Source organism: Musa acuminata, chromosome BXJ2-6 (assembly GCF_036884655.1).
Source record: "Musa acuminata AAA Group cultivar baxijiao chromosome BXJ2-6, Cavendish_Baxijiao_AAA, whole genome shotgun sequence".
Taxonomy (NCBI): Eukaryota; Viridiplantae; Streptophyta; class Magnoliopsida; order Zingiberales; family Musaceae; genus Musa; species Musa acuminata.
In genome coordinates, this window is record NC_088343.1 from 26767177 (window position 1) to 26784459 (window position 17283).

At 50.4% G+C, this 17283-nt stretch overlaps 1 protein-coding gene across 2 annotated transcripts; it reads right to left on the bottom strand.

Annotated features, from left to right (window-relative positions):
- Positions 1-137: 137 nt before the first annotated feature.
- Positions 138-16982, bottom strand: LOC135586677 (calcium uptake protein, mitochondrial-like). 2 transcript variants are annotated; one of them, XM_065113440.1, is made up of 8 exons: positions 16524-16982; positions 14244-14311; positions 13666-13889; positions 13416-13499; positions 11533-11746; positions 8980-9120; positions 8782-8901; positions 138-506 (listed from the first exon to the last, which is right to left on the bottom strand). In XM_065113440.1, the coding sequence occupies exons 1-8, from the start codon at positions 16828-16830 to the stop codon at positions 285-287; spliced, it is 1380 nt and encodes a 459-aa protein (XP_064969512.1). In that variant the 5' UTR covers positions 16831-16982; the 3' UTR covers positions 138-284. The 2 variants fall into 2 exon arrangements, with proteins under 2 accessions (XP_064969512.1, XP_064969511.1); XM_065113439.1 differs by having other exon boundaries at positions 8980-9156; positions 16524-16980.
- Positions 16983-17283: the final 301 nt, after the last annotated feature.

A 17283-nucleotide genomic window follows, 5' to 3' on the forward strand; every position in this document is an offset into this window, starting at 1 on the left:
GCCCCCTGAGCTCTCCGGCGCTGCGTGCTCTGGGGCGACGCTGGCGGTTCATCTCCTTCCGCTGCCAGTGTCAAGACTCCTCTCCATCAGCTCCTGAATCTTTCACAAGAAGTATCTCAGAAAGACACTTTACAACATGAGCATCAAATGGGGATCAAGAAATTTATCATGCAACGATATGCAGCTGAAAATACAGCAAGGAATCGTCCAAGAGATTGCAAACTTCCAATGACAACAAAAAACATGGCGACTTCGAACACCACATCCACTCGCCTGCAGGCACTCTAGCTGAACACCTGCGGCTTGGCGCAGTTCTTTGTGCACTGCAACCAGCACGACAAGAGTCCCATGATGCCTCCGCCTGGCGCGCTGGGCTGGCAAGCATCGCTCTCTCGTCGCTGCAAGGCCCTCAGGAACTCCTCTGAGCTCAAGTTCCCATCGCGGTTTGTGTCGAAGACGTGGAAGATGACATCCACCATGTTTTCCGTCAAAGAGATGCCGCAGACCTATGTCGATGTAAAATCCATATTTAGACAACTTTCGTCCGGCACAAAAAAGGAAATAAAACATTAGATTGGTGCGCATCATATGACAGCAACAATGCTTATGCAGTTGATGATCTTTTGGAAATAAGTCAATAGAGTGATCGGACCATATGCAATGATTGTAAGAAAACCTTTAGATGATCGAGGCAACAAAAGACAAATGGTTGAGTCAGTCCTGACACTATCTATTACTAGAAAGGGTTGGTCTGAACTCTGAACAATACATTTTATGTTTCAGTTGCATTAGAATTTGTTTAGCTACAGGAGACATTTTTAATACTAGTAGTGATATGGACAAAAATGGCCGGATGACACGCCATGACAACATCCCCCCAGGAAAGCCATAACGCTGACTAGACCCGCGCTGACAACTCTCACTGTCGTGCGACGACCTCCGACCTCGCACAGTTGACCACGGCAAAGCAGGACAACGACCTGCCCCCGCCCATACCCTGCTGCAAGCTGCCCCGCCACGCGACCCCAGCGGCCGCGTCGGATGCCATCAGAGGCACCATCTCACTCCTGCAGGTGGCCACGTCAGGTAACGCTAAACCTATCTATAAATACGCCCGAACTCTCAAGAGAGAGGGGGATCACACACTCAACGCACGGAGGTTTTCTCCTCCTCCTAAACCCCCTCCACATCTCTCTAACTTGATCGTCGGAGGGGTCGGGCCGAGTCTCCGACCCGACCTGTGTGCAGGAACGAAGGCGAGGTGGCCTCTTCCCGGCGCTGCTGCGGAGCTGCCGACCCGATCTACCGCTCCGAACGACCGATCCCGACCGGGAGACCCCGAGGGAGCTGCGCCCGAGATCCCCGACATTCCGAGCCCCAGAACCGAGCCGCGACGGCCCCGAGGCCACGGCTAAAAAAAAGTTACTTACACTAACATAATGGCGCTAGAAGGAGGGCCCGGAATGACGGTACGTTAGCTTTCTCCTTGGTTGCTCCGTTGCAGCCGACCTGCACCAGCAGCAGCGACTTCTGGGGCCGGTCTCGGCTCCTCGGCCTCTCGATCACTCGGCCCCACGCGCGCGGCCAACCCGCGCGCCTTGGGCCCCTCGGTCCCACGCGCGCGGCCACCCCGCCCGCGTCCCACGCGCGCGGCCAACCCGCCCGCGTCCCACGCGCGCGACCAGCCCGCGCGTCCCGAGCTCCTCGGCCACGCGGCCAACCAGCCCGTGCGTCCCGAGCTCCACGGCCCCACGCGCGCGGCCAACCCGCGCGCCTTGGGCCCCTCGGTCCCACGCGCGCGGCCACCCCGCCCGCGTCCCACGCGCGCGGCCACCCCGCCCGCGTCCCACGCGCGCGGCCAACCCGCCCGCGTCCCACGCGCGCGACCAGCCCGCGCGTCCCGAGCTCCTCGGCCACGCGCGCAACCAGCCCGTGCGTCCCGAGCTCCTCGGCCACGCGCGCGACCAGCCCGCGCGTCCCGAGCTCCTCGCCCACACGCGCGGCCAACCCGCGCGTCTCAGCCACTCGGCCCCACACGCGCGGCCAACCCGTCCGCGTCAGCCTCACGCGCGCGACCAGCCCGCGCGTCCCACATGCGCAGCCAGCACGCAGCCTCGCTGCCTCGGCCACTCGGCCTCATGCAACATGCTGTCACGCAGCCTTGCTGCCTCGGCCACGCGGCCTCATGCGCAGCCAACACGCAGCCTCGCTGGCTCGGCCACTCGGCCTCATGCGCGGCAAACACGCTGCCTTGCTGCCTCGCTGCCTCGGCCACAAGCGCCTCGACCCCTCGGTCCCACGCGCGCGACCAGCCTGCCCGCGCCGAACACCTCGGCCACAGCCTACCCGAGACCTCCTCGGCCATGGCATGCCCGAGAGCTCCTCGGCCACAGCCTACCCGAGACCTCCTCGGCCACGGCTTGCCCGAGACTTCCTCTACGCGGCCTAAGTAGCTCCTCGGCCATGGCATGACCGAGAGCTCCTCGGCCACGGCCTACCCGAGACCTCCTTGGCCATGGCTTGCCCGAGACTTCCTCTATGCATGCACAAGTAGCTCCTCGGCCACAGCATGCACAAGGAGAGATATGGCGTCGCTTGAGAGACTTGGCCCATGTGCAGCCAGCACGCAGCCTCGCTGCCTCGGCCACGCGGCCTCATGCGCAGCCAACACGCAGCCTCGCTGGCTCGGCCACTCGGCCTCATGCGCGGCAAACACGCTGCCTTGCTGCCTCGCTGCCTCGGCCACTCGGCCTCATGCGCAGCCAACATGCTGCCTCGCTGCCTCGGCCACAAGCGCCTCGACCCCTCGGTCCCACGCGCGCGACCAGCCTGCCCGCGCCGAACACCTCGGCCACAGCCTACCCGAGACCTCCCTGGCCATGGCTTGCCCGAGACTTCCTCTATGCATGCACAAGTAGCTCCTCGGCCACAGCATGCATAAGGAGAGATATGGCGTCGCCTGAGAGACTTGGCTCATGCGCAGCAAGCACTACGCTACCTCGGCCACTCGGCCTCATGCGCAGCCAACACGCTGCCTCGCTGCCTCGGCCACTCGGCCTCATGCGCAGCCAACACGCTGCCTCGCTGTCTCGGCCACTCGGACTCATGCGCAGCAAGCACTACGCTACCTCGGCCACCCGGCCTCATGCGCAGCCAACACGCTGCACGCTGCCTCGGCCACTCGGCCTCATGCGCAGCAAGCAGCGCGCTGCCTCGGCTCCTCGGCCTCATGCGCAGCCAGCACACTGCCTTGCTCGCTGCCTCGGCCACTCGGCCTCATGCGCGGCAAGTAACACGCTGCCTCGGCCACTCGGCCCCATACGCAGCAAGCTGCCTCGCTGCCTCGGTCACTCGGCCTCATGCGCAGCCAGCACACTGCCTTGCTGCCTCGCTGCCTCGGCCACTCGGCCTCATGCGCAGCAAGTAGCACGCTGCCTAGCAGCCTCGCTGCCTCGGCTCCTCGGCCTCATGCGCAGCAAGCAGCACGCTGCCTCGGCCCCTCGGCCCTGTGTGCAGCCAGCACGCTGCCTCGGCCACTCGGCCTCATGCACAGCAAGCAGCCCACTACCTCGGTCGCAGCCTGCCTGCACCGAGCACCTCGGCAACTCTCTGCCGAAATCCCACCTCAGCGCGGCCTGCCCGCCTGAGCGGTGTCCCTCGGTCGCAGCCTGCCTGCACCGAGCACCTCGGCCAATCACTGCCGAGATCTACCTCGGCGCGGCCTGTCCGCCTCTATCGTGTACCTCGGCTGCATGGTGCCCGAGTCCACGTCCTCGCGTCCTGCCCGCCTGTGTCGTGCTACTCGGCCGCATGGCCCTTGCGACCACGCCTGCGCGGTCTGCCCGCCAGCGTCGTGCTCCTCGGTCGCGTAATGCCCGAGACCACACCTGCGCCGCCAGCCGCCTGCGTCGTGCTCCTTGGCTCCATGTTCCCGAGACAGACCAGTGTCGCCAGTACGCCCGCGTCGTGCCCCTCGGCTTCATAAACCCCGAGACACGTCTGCGCGGCCAGCCTGCCCGCGCCGAGCTCCACGGCCCTATCCACCTGGTTCATGCCCCTCGACCGCGGCTTGCCTGCGCCGAACCCCTCAGCTCCATGCTTGCCAAGCCCACCACCACGGTCGCAGCCTGCCTGCACCGAGCACCTTGGCAACTCTCTGCCGAAATCCCACCTCAGCGTGACCTGCCCGCCTGAGCGGTGTACCTCGGTCGCAGCCTGCCTGCACCGAGCACCTCGGCAACTCTCGGCCGAAATCCCACCTCAGCGCGGCCTGCCCGCCTGAGCGGTGTCCCTCGGTCGCAGCCTGCTTGCACCGAGCACCTCGGCCAATCTCTGTCGAGACCCACCTCGACGCGGCCTGACCGCCTGTCGTGTTCCTCGGCCGCGTGGTGCCCGAGGCCACGTCCTCGCGTCCTGCCCGCCTGATCGTGCTACTCGGTCGCATGGCCCTTGCGACCACGCCTGCGCGGTCTGCCCGCCTGCGTCGTGCTCCTCGGTCGCGTAATGCCCGAGACCACACCTGCGCCGCCAGCCGCCTACGTCGTGCTCCTTGGCTCCATGTTCCCGAGACAGACCAGTGCCGCCAGTACGCCCGCGTCGTGCCCCTCGGCTCCATAAACCCCGAGACACGTCAGCACGGCCAGCCTGCCCGCGCCGAACTCCTCGGCCACGCGCGCAACCAGCCCGTGCATCCCGAGCTCCTCGGCCACGCGCGCGACCAGCCCGCGCGTCCCGAGCTCCTCGCCCACACGCGCGGCCAACCCGCGCGTCTCAGCCACTCGGCCCCACACGCGCGGCCAACCCGTCCGCGTCAGCCTCACGCGCGTGACCAGCCCACGCGCCTCGGACCCCTCGATCCCACGCGCGCGGCCACCCCGCCCGCGTCCCACATGCGCGGCCAAATCGCCCGCGTCCCACGCGCGCGGCCAGCCCGACCGCGCCGAGCGTCTCGGCCACTCGGCCCCGCACGCGCGGCCAACCCACGCGCCTGGGCCCCTCGGTCCCACGCGCGCGACCAGCCCGCGCGTCCCACATGCGCAGCTGCCTCACTGCCTCGGCCACTCGGCCTCGTGCGCAGCCAGCACGCAACCTCGCTGCCTCGGCCACATGCGCAGCCAACGTGCTGCACGCTGCCTCGGCTCCATACCCCCCGAGAAACGCTTGCGCGGCCAGCCTGCCTGCGCCGAGCTCCTCGGCCATATTCACTGCTAAGTCTGAGGATAGCTTGCCCACCTGGGTCACAGCCCTCGGCTGTAGCCTGCCTGCGCCGAGCTTCTCAGCCATACGCTCCCGAGTTCACCCCAGCGCGGTCTGCCCACCTGAGCGGTGTCCCTTGGCCGCACTACCGAGATAAACCTCAACACTGTCTGCCCGCCTGAGTGATGTCACTCGGTCGCTGCGCCGAGCTTCTCGGCCACACCCTATCGGGTTTACCTCAACGCAGCCTACCCGCTTGAGTTGTCTCTCAGACCGAGCCATCTCCTCGGCCGCATAGCGCCCGAGATGCACCTGCGCGGCCTGTCCATCTGCGTCGTGCTACTCGGCCGCATGGCCCTCGCGAACACGCTTGCGTGGTCTGTCCGTTAGCGTCGTGCTCCTCGGCTCTTCGGCTCTACGCCACCCGAGACCACACCTGCTTGGCCAGCCCGCCTGCGTCGTGTTCCTTGGCCCCATGCTCCCGAGACAGGCCCACGCGGCCTACCCACTTGTGTCATGTTCCTTGGTCCCATGCCTCCCGAGACACACCGACACGGTCGGCCCTCCTGCGCCTTGCCCCTCGGCCATACGTTGCCGAGCTCCCATCAGAGCGGCTTGCCTGCCTGAACATCGTCACTCAGCCACAGCTTGCCTGCGCCGAACTCCGGGGCCGTTCATCGCCGGGACACACCTGAGCGGTTCACCCGCCCGCGTCGTGTTCCCCGACCTTCAGCTCTCGGGACACACCTGCGCGGTTCACCCGCCTGCGTCGTGCTCCCCGACCTAGCTCTCGGGACACACCTGCGCGGTTCACCCGCCTGCGTCGTGCTCCCCGACCTTCAGCTCTCGGGACACACCTGCGCGGTTCACCCGCCTGCGTCGTGCTCCCCGACCTAGCTCTCGGGACACACCTGCGCGGTTCACCCGCCTGCGTCGTGCTCCCTGACCTCTAGCTCTCGGGACACACCTACGCGGTTCACCCGCCTGCGTCGTGCTCCCCGACCTCCAGCACCCGGGACACACCTGCGCGGTTCACCCGCCTGCGTCGTGCTCCCCGACCTAGCTCTCGGGACACACCTGCGCGGTTCACCCGCCTGCGTCGTGCTCCCCGACCTAGCTCTCGGGACACACCTGCGCGGTTCACCCGCCTGCGTCGTGCTCCCCGACCTTCAGCTCTCGGGACACACCTGCGCGGTTCACCCGCCTGCGTCGTGCTCCCCGACCTTCAGCTCTCGGGACACACCTGCGCGGTTCACCCGCCTGCGTCGTGCTCCCCGACCTAGCTCTCGGGACACACCTGCGCGGTTCACCCGCCTGCGTCGTGCTCCCTGACCTCTAGCTCTCGGGACACACCTACGCGGTTCACCCGCCTGCGTCGTGCTCCCCGACCTCCAGCACCCGGGACACACCTGCGCGGTTCACCCGCCTGCGTCGTGCTCCCCGACCTAGCTCTCGGGACACACCTGCGCGGTTCACCCGCCTGCGTCGTGCTCCCCGACCTAGCTCTCGGGACACACCTGCGCGGTTCACCCGCCTGCGTCGTGCTCCCCGACCTTCAGCTCTCGGGACACACCTGAGCGGTTCACCCGCCCGCGTCGTGCTCCCCGACCTTCAGCTCTCGGGACACACCTGCGCGGTTCACCCGCCTGCGTCGTGCTCCCTGACCTTCAGCTCTCGGGACACACCTGCGCGGTTCACCCGCCTGCGTCGTGCTCCCCGACCTAGCTCTCGGGACACACCTGCGCGGTTCACCCGCCTGCGTCGTGCTCCCTGACCTCTAGCTCTCGGGACACACCTACGCGGTTCACCCGCCTGCGTCGTGCTCCCCGACCTCCAGCACCCGGGACACACCTGCGCGGTTCACCCGCCTGCGTCGTGCTCCCCGACCTAGCTCTCGGGACACACCTGCGCGGTTCACCCGCCTGCGTCGTGCTCCCCGACCTAGCTCTCGGGACACACCTGCGCGGTTCACCCGCCTGCGTCGTGCTCCCCGACCTTCAGCTCTCGGGACACACCTGAGCGGTTCACCCGCCCGCGTCGTGCTCCCCGACCTTCAGCTCTCGGGACACACCTGCGCGGTTCACCCGCCTGCGTCGTGCTCCCTGACCTCTAGCTCTCGGGACACACCTACGCGGTTCACCCGCCTGCGTCGTGCTCCCCGACCTCCAGCACCCGAGACCACGCCTGCGCGGCCTGCCCGCCTGCGTCGTGCTCCTCGGCTCTTCGGCTTTACGCCACCCGAGACCACGCCTGCGTGGCCTGCCCGCCTGCGTCGTGCTCCTCGGCTCCTTGGCTCTACGCCATCCCGAGACCACGCCAGCGCGGCCAACCCGCCTGCGTTGTGCTCCTCGGCCCTCGGCTCTACGCCATCCCGAGACCACACCTGCGCGGTCACCCCGCCTGCGTTGTGCTCCTCGGCCCTCGGCTCTACGCCTCCCGAGATCACACCTGCGCGGTCACCCCGCCTGCGTGGTGCTCCTCGGCCCTCATCGGCTCTATTTCTCCCGAGTACAACTCTGCCGGACTTCTTGACTGAGTTACGCACCTCGGCCTCATGCTCCTCGAGACGCGCTCGCGCGACCGGCCCTTCTGCATCATGCCCCTCGGATCCGCATGAACAACCTACCTAAAGTAAGAAGCCATGCATCGGACTCCCTGCATGCAAAAACCGACGCATAGCTCCTTTCGGGGGGGCATATGATATGGACAAAAATGGCCGGATGACACGCCATGACAACATCCCCCCAGGAAAGCCATAACGCTGACTAGACCCGCGCTGACAACTCTCACTGTCGTGCGACGACCTCCGACCTCGCACAGTTGACCACGGCAAAGCAGGACAACGACCTGCCCCCGCCCATACCCTGCTGCAAGCTGCCCCGCCACGCGACCCCAGCGGCCGCGTCGGATGCCATCAGAGGCACCATCTCACTCCTGCAGGTGGCCACGTCAGGTAACGCTAAACCTATCTATAAATACGCCCGAACTCTCAAGAGAGAGGGGGATCACACACTCAACGCACGGAGGTTTTCTCCTCCTCCTAAACCCCCTCCACATCTCTCTAACTTGATCGTCGGAGGGGTCGGGCCCAGTCTCCGACCCGACCTGTGTGCAGGAACGAAGGCGAGGTGGCCTCTTCCCGGCGCTGCTGCGGAGCTGCCGACCCGATCTACCGCTCCGAACGACCGATCCCGACCGGGAGACCCCGAGGGAGCTGCGCCCGAGATCCCCGACATTCCGAGCCCCAGAACCGAGCCGCGACGGCCCCGAGGCCACGGCTAAAAAAAAGTTACTTACACTAACAAGTAGTACACATATTTTTGTGTAACTTTTTTAGAATTTCTAATAAGAAGAAATACAAAAGCTAAAAAAACAAAAAACTGTTAATACAAGCAGTCATATGAATATTTCCAAAACTACCAGAATATATAACCTTGTGTGTACCTAAGTCTGGAAATTATTGTTGTTACTTAAGAGGGATGAGAAGAAAGGTCCATAATTTGTCCATACTAGTTGACAGACCTGCTCATAATCCTAAACAGCCAAAAAATTTTCGAAGCACACAAAGAGAATAGTTGATCTTACATGAGATGCAGCTCGTATAAAGTCCTGCTTTGTCAACAAGCCATTCATTTTCCCATAACTAAAGATAGCTAGAGTCAACGGTCTCAATCTTCTACGCAATTCTGCAAAAGCTTTGAATTCCTGGAAGTTACAGAATTAAAAGGTAAATTAAGGATAAAAAGGTTGGTTATCTAAAGAAGTAGAAGAAAAGACTCTTACTTCAAAGGTGAAGTGCAAATCTCTAAGCGAAGGGCTATCGTCCAATTCATCCACTCGATCTAGTAACTTGTCTACATGATTCATGTCTGCTGAAGCAACCATTGACAGAGCAAAATCCTTGGCAGAAATTGTTCCTCTTGACTTTAAATCATAATGAGAGAACTCTAAGCGCACAATCTATTTAAGCAAAAGGATACAGACAGCAATGGAAGTTAACTGCTACAACAAATTGTAAGAAGAAAAAACATTGATCAAGAAATAGTAGCAGTTAAACATATATGTTAGCAACAAAAATATGCATAGTACCTGAAGGTAAAGGTTATAATGTATAAAAAAGAAGGAAAAATGTCAAGATAATTTTAAAGCATTTCACAAGTCATCTAAATGCATCCTTCCTACTGAATTAACAAAATCATGCTACAATGTACCTAGAATTGCAATGATTATTTAAGCTAAAAAACTAGAATAATAGACCAAGGACTAGAAGAACTGATAGTGCAAAGCAGTCTTGCAAGCAGATTTGCCATAAACAGTAAATACTAGACAAAATTAATTTATTTCAGTTAATACCTGAAATCAAATTTTACTGGTTTTAGTAGTTATGAAGTCAAATAAATTATTACTCTGAAGATTATATTCTCAATTTTTAAATTAATATAACTGTTCGAACAAGTTCAAGCCAATCTGCACACATAGCTCTTAATCAATGGTAGCCAAAAAAATTTCCAGAATCAAAATCCTCCAAGATGTTAGACATTCAAATTTCCAACCATCCCACCACTTTCATTGGCATTGCAAATAGAGTTACCACATTTGTTTTATTAACAATATCAAATGCTCTATAATTATTTCTCAAGAAACATTTTGGAAGACCAGTTCATCATTTAATGGAGACTAGAAGGCTTTCGACTGAGAAACCTTCAGAAACTAGTCATTTTGTTGTTATCCATGTGCATGGATGTATATGCCTTCTAACAATAACTAGTGAGGGAAAAACATAGATAAGCTAAGAAAATATTGCAAAAGTACTGACTAAACTTACTTTATAAAATTTGGCAATATTTTCAATCATATAAATGGAAACACTTCACAGAAGATGCGGATACTGAGTTTTCTATTAAAGAAATGCTGGTATCACTCCCAGCCTTAGTGTGCGATGGTCAGTGCAACAACAATCATTAGCACCTTAAAGGTAAAAAAGGAACAAACTGGAAACCATACTTAATCCCAGTTTCAGCTACTGGATTTAAGTAGCCTATTATAATTGATGCAGGAGAATTAACTAAAGAGAACTCCTGAGGCTCCATCTATTAATCACAACTTCCTGCTGTGACATACAGCACAACCATTACCATCTCCAAAAATTTCTTTGTTATCTTCAAGTGATGTAGATTCAGACTTTAAAAAAGAGTAAAATTTCAATACATTGTTAATCATTCTGGAATCATGGATTTAGCATTCAGCCAATTCAGACGCATGTCAATGACTCAACGTATCAGGACTTCAGTTTGGACCTAGTACATCCTGAAACCGAAACTTTGAGAAATAAAAAAAACAGGTAAAATTTGCTGGAACAAGCCAGGGGCAGGGACCAACTAGGTTATGCTGAAACAGAACAGCAATCTTGCCAATACTTGATCCAGCAAACTAAGTTAATGGTGTCTCTATAATCTGTTGTAGAAGTCGATTTGAAGAATGTTTAAATTAAGACGAACCTGGTGTAACTATCTTAAATCAGATCCCAACTCTCAACCGTTTAGCATGAATTATGCACATTTTTATTTGCAGCTCATTAATAGTGGTAAGTGCCTGGCATATGGAAGTTATTTTCCATATCATGAAAGACTCAAAAGTTAAAGATTAACATAGACAATTGCTAAAGGCTAACTATAAAATATTGGCATTTTATAATTCTTTGCCACCTCCATTGCTCAACTTTTGGGTGCTTTATGTAGGTTGTGGGATGTGATGTCAAAGCAAACACCATGAAATTGGATCAAATCATAATGCAGGTTATGTAAAAAAGAAGACATATCAAGTCAAAAGCCTTTTGCGCATAATGGCAGTTGCACAAAAAGCTTTGCAGGCAACAGACGCAAATATTGCTTAAACTGTAACAGAGAAAATTATACTTCAATCAGGTGATGCCATGAAATGATACTATGTATCAGCTTTGGGAACTAGACCTACAACTATAGATGTGATAGAGACAAAACGAATTAATTTTCTGAAAGAAAAAGTCAATACAACCATTTTGATGTTTATTTCCAACTTATAGCAATACAAATATGAGCAACAAAATATTAACCACAGGCAGAAATATTATTCCACCACACTCATTAGTTTAAGAAACTGTATCATTCAGATGTTATGCATTGAAAAGCAGTTAATTAAATGATTTCTCGACAAAACAATAAACAATTGACAGAAAAAATTCAGGAATGAACATATTAATTTCTGATAACTAAATGTATAAGAACTTTCAACAGGAAAGATAACCACAAAAGTGTCAATTATTGTATTTTTAAATCAATGAGAGAAAAATTGGGGTACCTCATCATGCAAGTCCCTAAGAAATTGAACAAACTTATCAAGTTGGAGACATCCTTTCCCATCTTTGCCAAAAAAGTACTCAACCAGACCTCCATTCTCAATAGAGCCACCAACTTTTAGACCAATGCGTAGTCCATTATTATGAGAAGCCCCTTGTCTGTTATAAGAACGCATTAATCCCATCACTTTCTTGAACTCTTCTCTTTCTATCTCTCTGAAAAAAGATGCAATTAGTGTCTAGAACTCTAGATAATAGTATGAACTCTTCTCTTTCTATCTCTCTGAAAAAAGATGCAATTAGTGTCTTGAACTCTTCTCTTTCTATCTCTCTGAACATAGTATGAAGTTCAGATTAGGGGGATTATATACATGACACAGTATAAAAAATGCAAATGGAATTTTCTGCTATAAAATATGACTTCTTAAGCAAAAAAAATAAATTTTGAGGCAGAGATGATAGCATTTTAGTAAACTAGATCTGTTTGCAAGCTATTTATCTAGAGAGAGAAAAAAAAATTTTTCCTTCTCTCTTTATAGAATGACATGAAAAAGGTCACAGTTATTAAAACAATGATCTATCAATTCCCATGGACCTTTGACTAGATTTACGAACCAAAGAAATTTGTCAGGTAAAATATGTTATTAATTACCAAATAATCTAAGAATTCAGATCAATCTCAGTTCATTAAAATTAACTTTGTTAGATTAGTAATTACTGAATGAAATTTAACCACTTAGGAATGCAAATTTTGCATTGAGAATATTGTAATAAAGAGTCTAAATTGTACAGCACAGTTTTGAGTGATTCAGAACAAGGATGCCTCAATATGAAGCAGACTGAAATTGTTTGAAGGCTTAGACCAATATATTAAATTAAATTTTATGAAGACTCTATTTAGAGGAATTAGACAACCAATTCCAAGATGAGCCCATTCTTGCTACCATGTAATAACAGAAATATCTTTTCATGATAAAATCTGTTAGGAAATTTTTAGTTTCGACTAGTTAAACAAACACACAAACAAAGTTACAACCAAGGTATGCAATATTGTACTGTACCAGAGTTTCGACGTTCGATCGGTATGATACGCGGTATACCGTTCGATATACTGCTCGGTATATATATATATATATATATATATATATATATATATATATAATAATTTTATAAAAGGCGATGTCACATCACCTCGACTACGTCGCCTTTTCCTTCTCCCACGCGGGGCGATGTGCCGAGGTGATGCGACGTCGCCTCGTTTATATATATATATAAGGTTATATATATTTATATATAAATATATATATTAATATATATATATATATATATATATATATATATATATATTTCGTTCCGTCCGGTAATGGACGGTCTGTGTACCAGTCAACTGACGGACCGGTACATACCGCCCGTACCGGACGGTATTATTCGAAATTGCATACCTTGGTTACAACTATATTTTTTGTGAGAATCCATCCTTTTAATAAAAGAAATCATTATAGAAAAGGATTGGTATGCAACATTTCTGCCATGTGCTTGCCCTAGGACAGCAAGGTCTGCTGACATCACAATTTTAGCCCCAAAATACAGCACAAAACATGGCCATGCCATCCTGCCAGTATGATGCAATCAAGGTAGCATGCATCAGAGTGGCCATGCTGTTCAAAAGCTGCTCTAAGAGTATAAGCATGTTATACCAATGAAAAGAGGCATTTGATACACCAACTACATTTGAAATAACAAAAAAGGGTTGTTTCTTTTATCTTTCTTGAAAACACAGAGAAAAGGTTGGTTAATGACAAAAATAAAATGGTATAAAGAAAGGGCAAAAAATATTGGTGCAAAAGAAAGGCACAATAAATAATATAAGATGAATAAAACCTACCCGTTGTTGTCAAGATCAAACATTTTAAAGGCCACACTGAAGCTTGATTCAGGAATGCTAAGCAAGGTCACAAAGAATATATATCTGGAAAGAAGATAAAATGAAGGGTGAGAATCCAAAATGTTGTTTTATTGTGCTATAAACAAGTTGGAAGTCTTAGATGGAATAATAGGATATGAGTCCACCATTGTTGTTTTAAGATGGAATAATCCAGAATGCTGTTTTAAAGAACCAAATATTTTTTACTTACTCTGGGAAGGATATGAGTCCATCGTTGTTAGTGTCAAAAAGCATAAAGAACGTAGATGGAGCACAACGCAATTCTCCAGGATCATGTTCCCCTCTCAAATATCCGTCTCTAACAATATCGGAATCTGATGGAGGAAAAACAGGAACAACTGCTCTCATCAAATCTGCAGGTGTCATGCATACTTCTCCTTCTGGGTTCTTAGATGATGCAAAATACTCAAAAATCTGCAACAAAAAAAAAGGTAACAATTAAACAGCTAATCCCATACTAGTGGATTGTATTAGATCAAAATATCAGAAAAATAGTATGTGGCATGGACACAGCAACAAAGACAAACCCATACCATAAATTCAGAACAGAAGAAAACAAAATATGAAGGAAGAAATTTAGACATGGATAATTTAAGTAAATCAACATATCAACAAGCACCAAATATTTAGCACATATACCTATATGAAAGACAGTGTAGATATTTTAAATGTACTTGTACATGTATGTATATGGAGACCAACATCGCATGCAAACACGTATACATATGTTCCAGTTAGTACAACTATGAATACATTTAAAAAGAATACCTTTTCAGGAGAACTTCGCAACCTTATCCGTTTCTCATATTTAAAAAACACCCTTCTCCGGTATGAATCTGCACAAATTAACTGACAAGTGCTCAGTCTACCATCAAATATTGAAAAAAATCATGCACAAACAGCTTCCTATCTCCTTTTTGTGTGTGTATGTGTGTGCCAGGCAGCAACACAAGTTATCGAACTGCTGCTAATTCATTTTTATTCATGTTGTTGCAATTGCATATATTGATCCATGCAGCACTTGAAAATAACAAGGCAAATGAAGATCCCAAACAATAAAATAGCATTCAGAATGTATGAGTTCCTTCAAAACTAAGACATTTTCTGCAACTATATTTGTTTGACTCTGTCAGTTAAGGTTAACCCAAACAATTTAGAGTGGAAGTTACCATGCAGTACTCATCAAGAGAAAATTGTCTGTACTTTGTACTAAATATGATTTTAGCAACTATACTATGCATGAACTGGATGTCTAACTCTTCACCAAGTAGAACTGGAGTATTAATAAAAACAATATCCCACATATATGGAATTTCACCAACAAACTTGGTCAATCCTTTGCCCATGAAAACTTTGCATGTGTCCTTGTAATGAAAGTACATCCATCCTCAGGACCAAGAGATACAAGCTTTAATCTTAAAGCGAAGAAATCTAGTTTGAATGAACAAAGCCACTATTTACTTCTGATCTCTCTTCTCTGATTGGACTAAATCTATTCCAGAAAGTATCTGTAATTTCTTATTCACATCTGTTTCACCAACCATCCATTAACTTCAAAATGTGACATTCATAATGATGATGATGAAGTTCACCTTTGAATCATCTGTTACTTTATAAGTCCTTTTTTACTATATCATTCCTACAGTTATCTGTACACTTTTGGCAGTCAATATATAAGAGATATAAAGATCACTTCAACCAGACATCTCCCATCTCTTGTCCACAAATATCTTCTTTTTTTTCTGTAAGAAACCATTATGAACTAAATTTTTAGAACCTCATCATGCTTAAATTTAATTTCTATCTAGATTTTGCAATGTCAAATTAAAAGAAAAGGTGCATTGTAATAATAAGGTTAGATATGCAAGCAGACACACTTTCCTAAAGTAATAGCTTCTTGAATTTATTTTCTGAACTACTACTGTTTTGCAAGTGCTTCTAAGACCCATCAACCAAGCTATCTTCATGCTAACATGCATATTGGAAGATAGTTCTATGCAGAAGCTTACAATGTTTTGTCAAGATTAGGTATGAATTACTACAAATTAAAAGCCCAAGCAAATTGTTTTAGATCACATTTATCTGTGCAATATGTTCTCTATTAATAGGCCTACCAGGCACTTCTTACAAAACTGACTTCTTTGATCGTTACAGAAATCACTTTGTACTTCCCATAGCTGCTTCAACCCAGACACAGCTTATATCATTTATAATTCAGGCTATTACACCCTTCTAGACAAGGAAAACTTCGTTTACATAAAGTCCATGTGTGAAGCATTATCATATACCATGGCAATGTATTTACTCTTTTTTTTGGCAATCATGTCACAAAATACAGCCCTTTAATGATCTGAGCCATATTTGCAAAATACATTCAAATATAACAGGTCCATTGGCCCTAAGCTAGTTTATGCAACATCTGTTAACTGTACTGTACAAATTCAAATCAGACTAGCTAAAATGCACTTGTTCAGAACAACAACCACAGCTTTATTTTATCATCTCAAATATGAGTAAGGGTAAGCCATTCGCGACATCCATGAGAAAAGGAGGCCCTTTCCTTGTAGTAGCAATTAAAAAGACAAGAAATCAATTGGAAATTGACCAGCTAAAGTATTCACATGCACTCACATGGCCAAACTCCATTTATTCCTCTGATATAAGTATTTAATATTCTCACTCAAGGAACAAGAAGTTGTAACGTCTAACCACTGCATTAGATGTTGAATAATCAAAAGCCAACAACATCTCGCTATATCTGTCTTGTCTACATCCTCGAAGTAACTGTACCAACTACTTCTCATATCTTGAAAATGATCAAGGCGAACATCAATTTAAAGCCACCTTTTACAATCCGAAACACAAATTAACATCCCAATTATAAAATTCCCCTCTAAATTTTTAATTTTGGCTAAAAGATCAATCGGTTCCAGTAAACAACATCTCGCGACGACGTGACGAAAAAAGGACATATTTCCAACATGAAAAGAAAAGAATAAAATTCAAATGACCCAAACGAATAAAAGGAAAAAACGATCGAGAACGCACCTGCGAACAGAAATTTGGACTTCTTTTCCATCTTCGCATCATCCGTTGCTATCGGGTGCTCGGGCTCGCTCCGCTCCAGGTTGGAGTCGGCGAAGGAGAGGGAGGAATCGGGGAACGACGAGACCGAAGTAAGCATCCACAGGCCGATAGCCGATCCCCCGATGGCGAGTACCCCCGCGACCGCTCTACCGAGAGCGCCGAGGTCACGCTCCTTCTCGGCTGCCGCGAAGCTGCCGAACCACGCGGAGACGCCCCCACGGCTTCTGATTGCTGACTTACGGAGGGCAGATGCAAGGAAGAGAGACATTGAAGCTCTTGATGGAGGACGAGATGGAGACGGAGATGGAAACGGAGATGGCGAGGGCTCGGAGGAACGGAGGGGGAGAGACGACAGACACGGAGAGGGAGTCGCAAGCGAGAAGGACGGTTCATTCGGAGAAGACCGAGTTATTATTAGAATATATTTACATAAAAATAATATATAATATATAAGTCGAGGTGTTTGTTTTATGGCCCCACATGATTTATTTTGAGCTCTCCAAAGACGTGTGGAGGTGCAAATAGGGGTTGTCCGTCCCACTTGGTATCGTTTCTTTATTATCGGTGTGGTGGCATATTATCAATGGCATGGTATGTTGTTCCCTGCACTGTTTGAATGATTAAATCCCAGATGTGGATGGCGTGTTATGCCACGACACCAACCTCGACCGTCTATTGCAATCGTTATAAACTGCTTATTGCCGATTGCAATGGTTCACGA

Excerpts from the sequence above, each read along its gene's own strand:
- LOC135586677 (XM_065113439.1), bottom strand. The coding sequence starts at position 16,830 with ATGTCTCTCTTCCTTGCATCTGCCCTCCGTAAGTCAGCAATCAGAAGC. Across the intron at positions 14,312-16,523 it reads GTCCAAATTTCTGTTCGCAG|ATTCATACCGGAGAAGGGTG; the intron begins GTGCGTTCTCGA and ends TAATTTGTGCAG. Across the intron at positions 507-8,781 it reads TTATACGAGCTGCATCTCAT|GTCTGCGGCATCTCTTTGAC; the intron begins GTAAGATCAACT and ends ACATCGACATAG.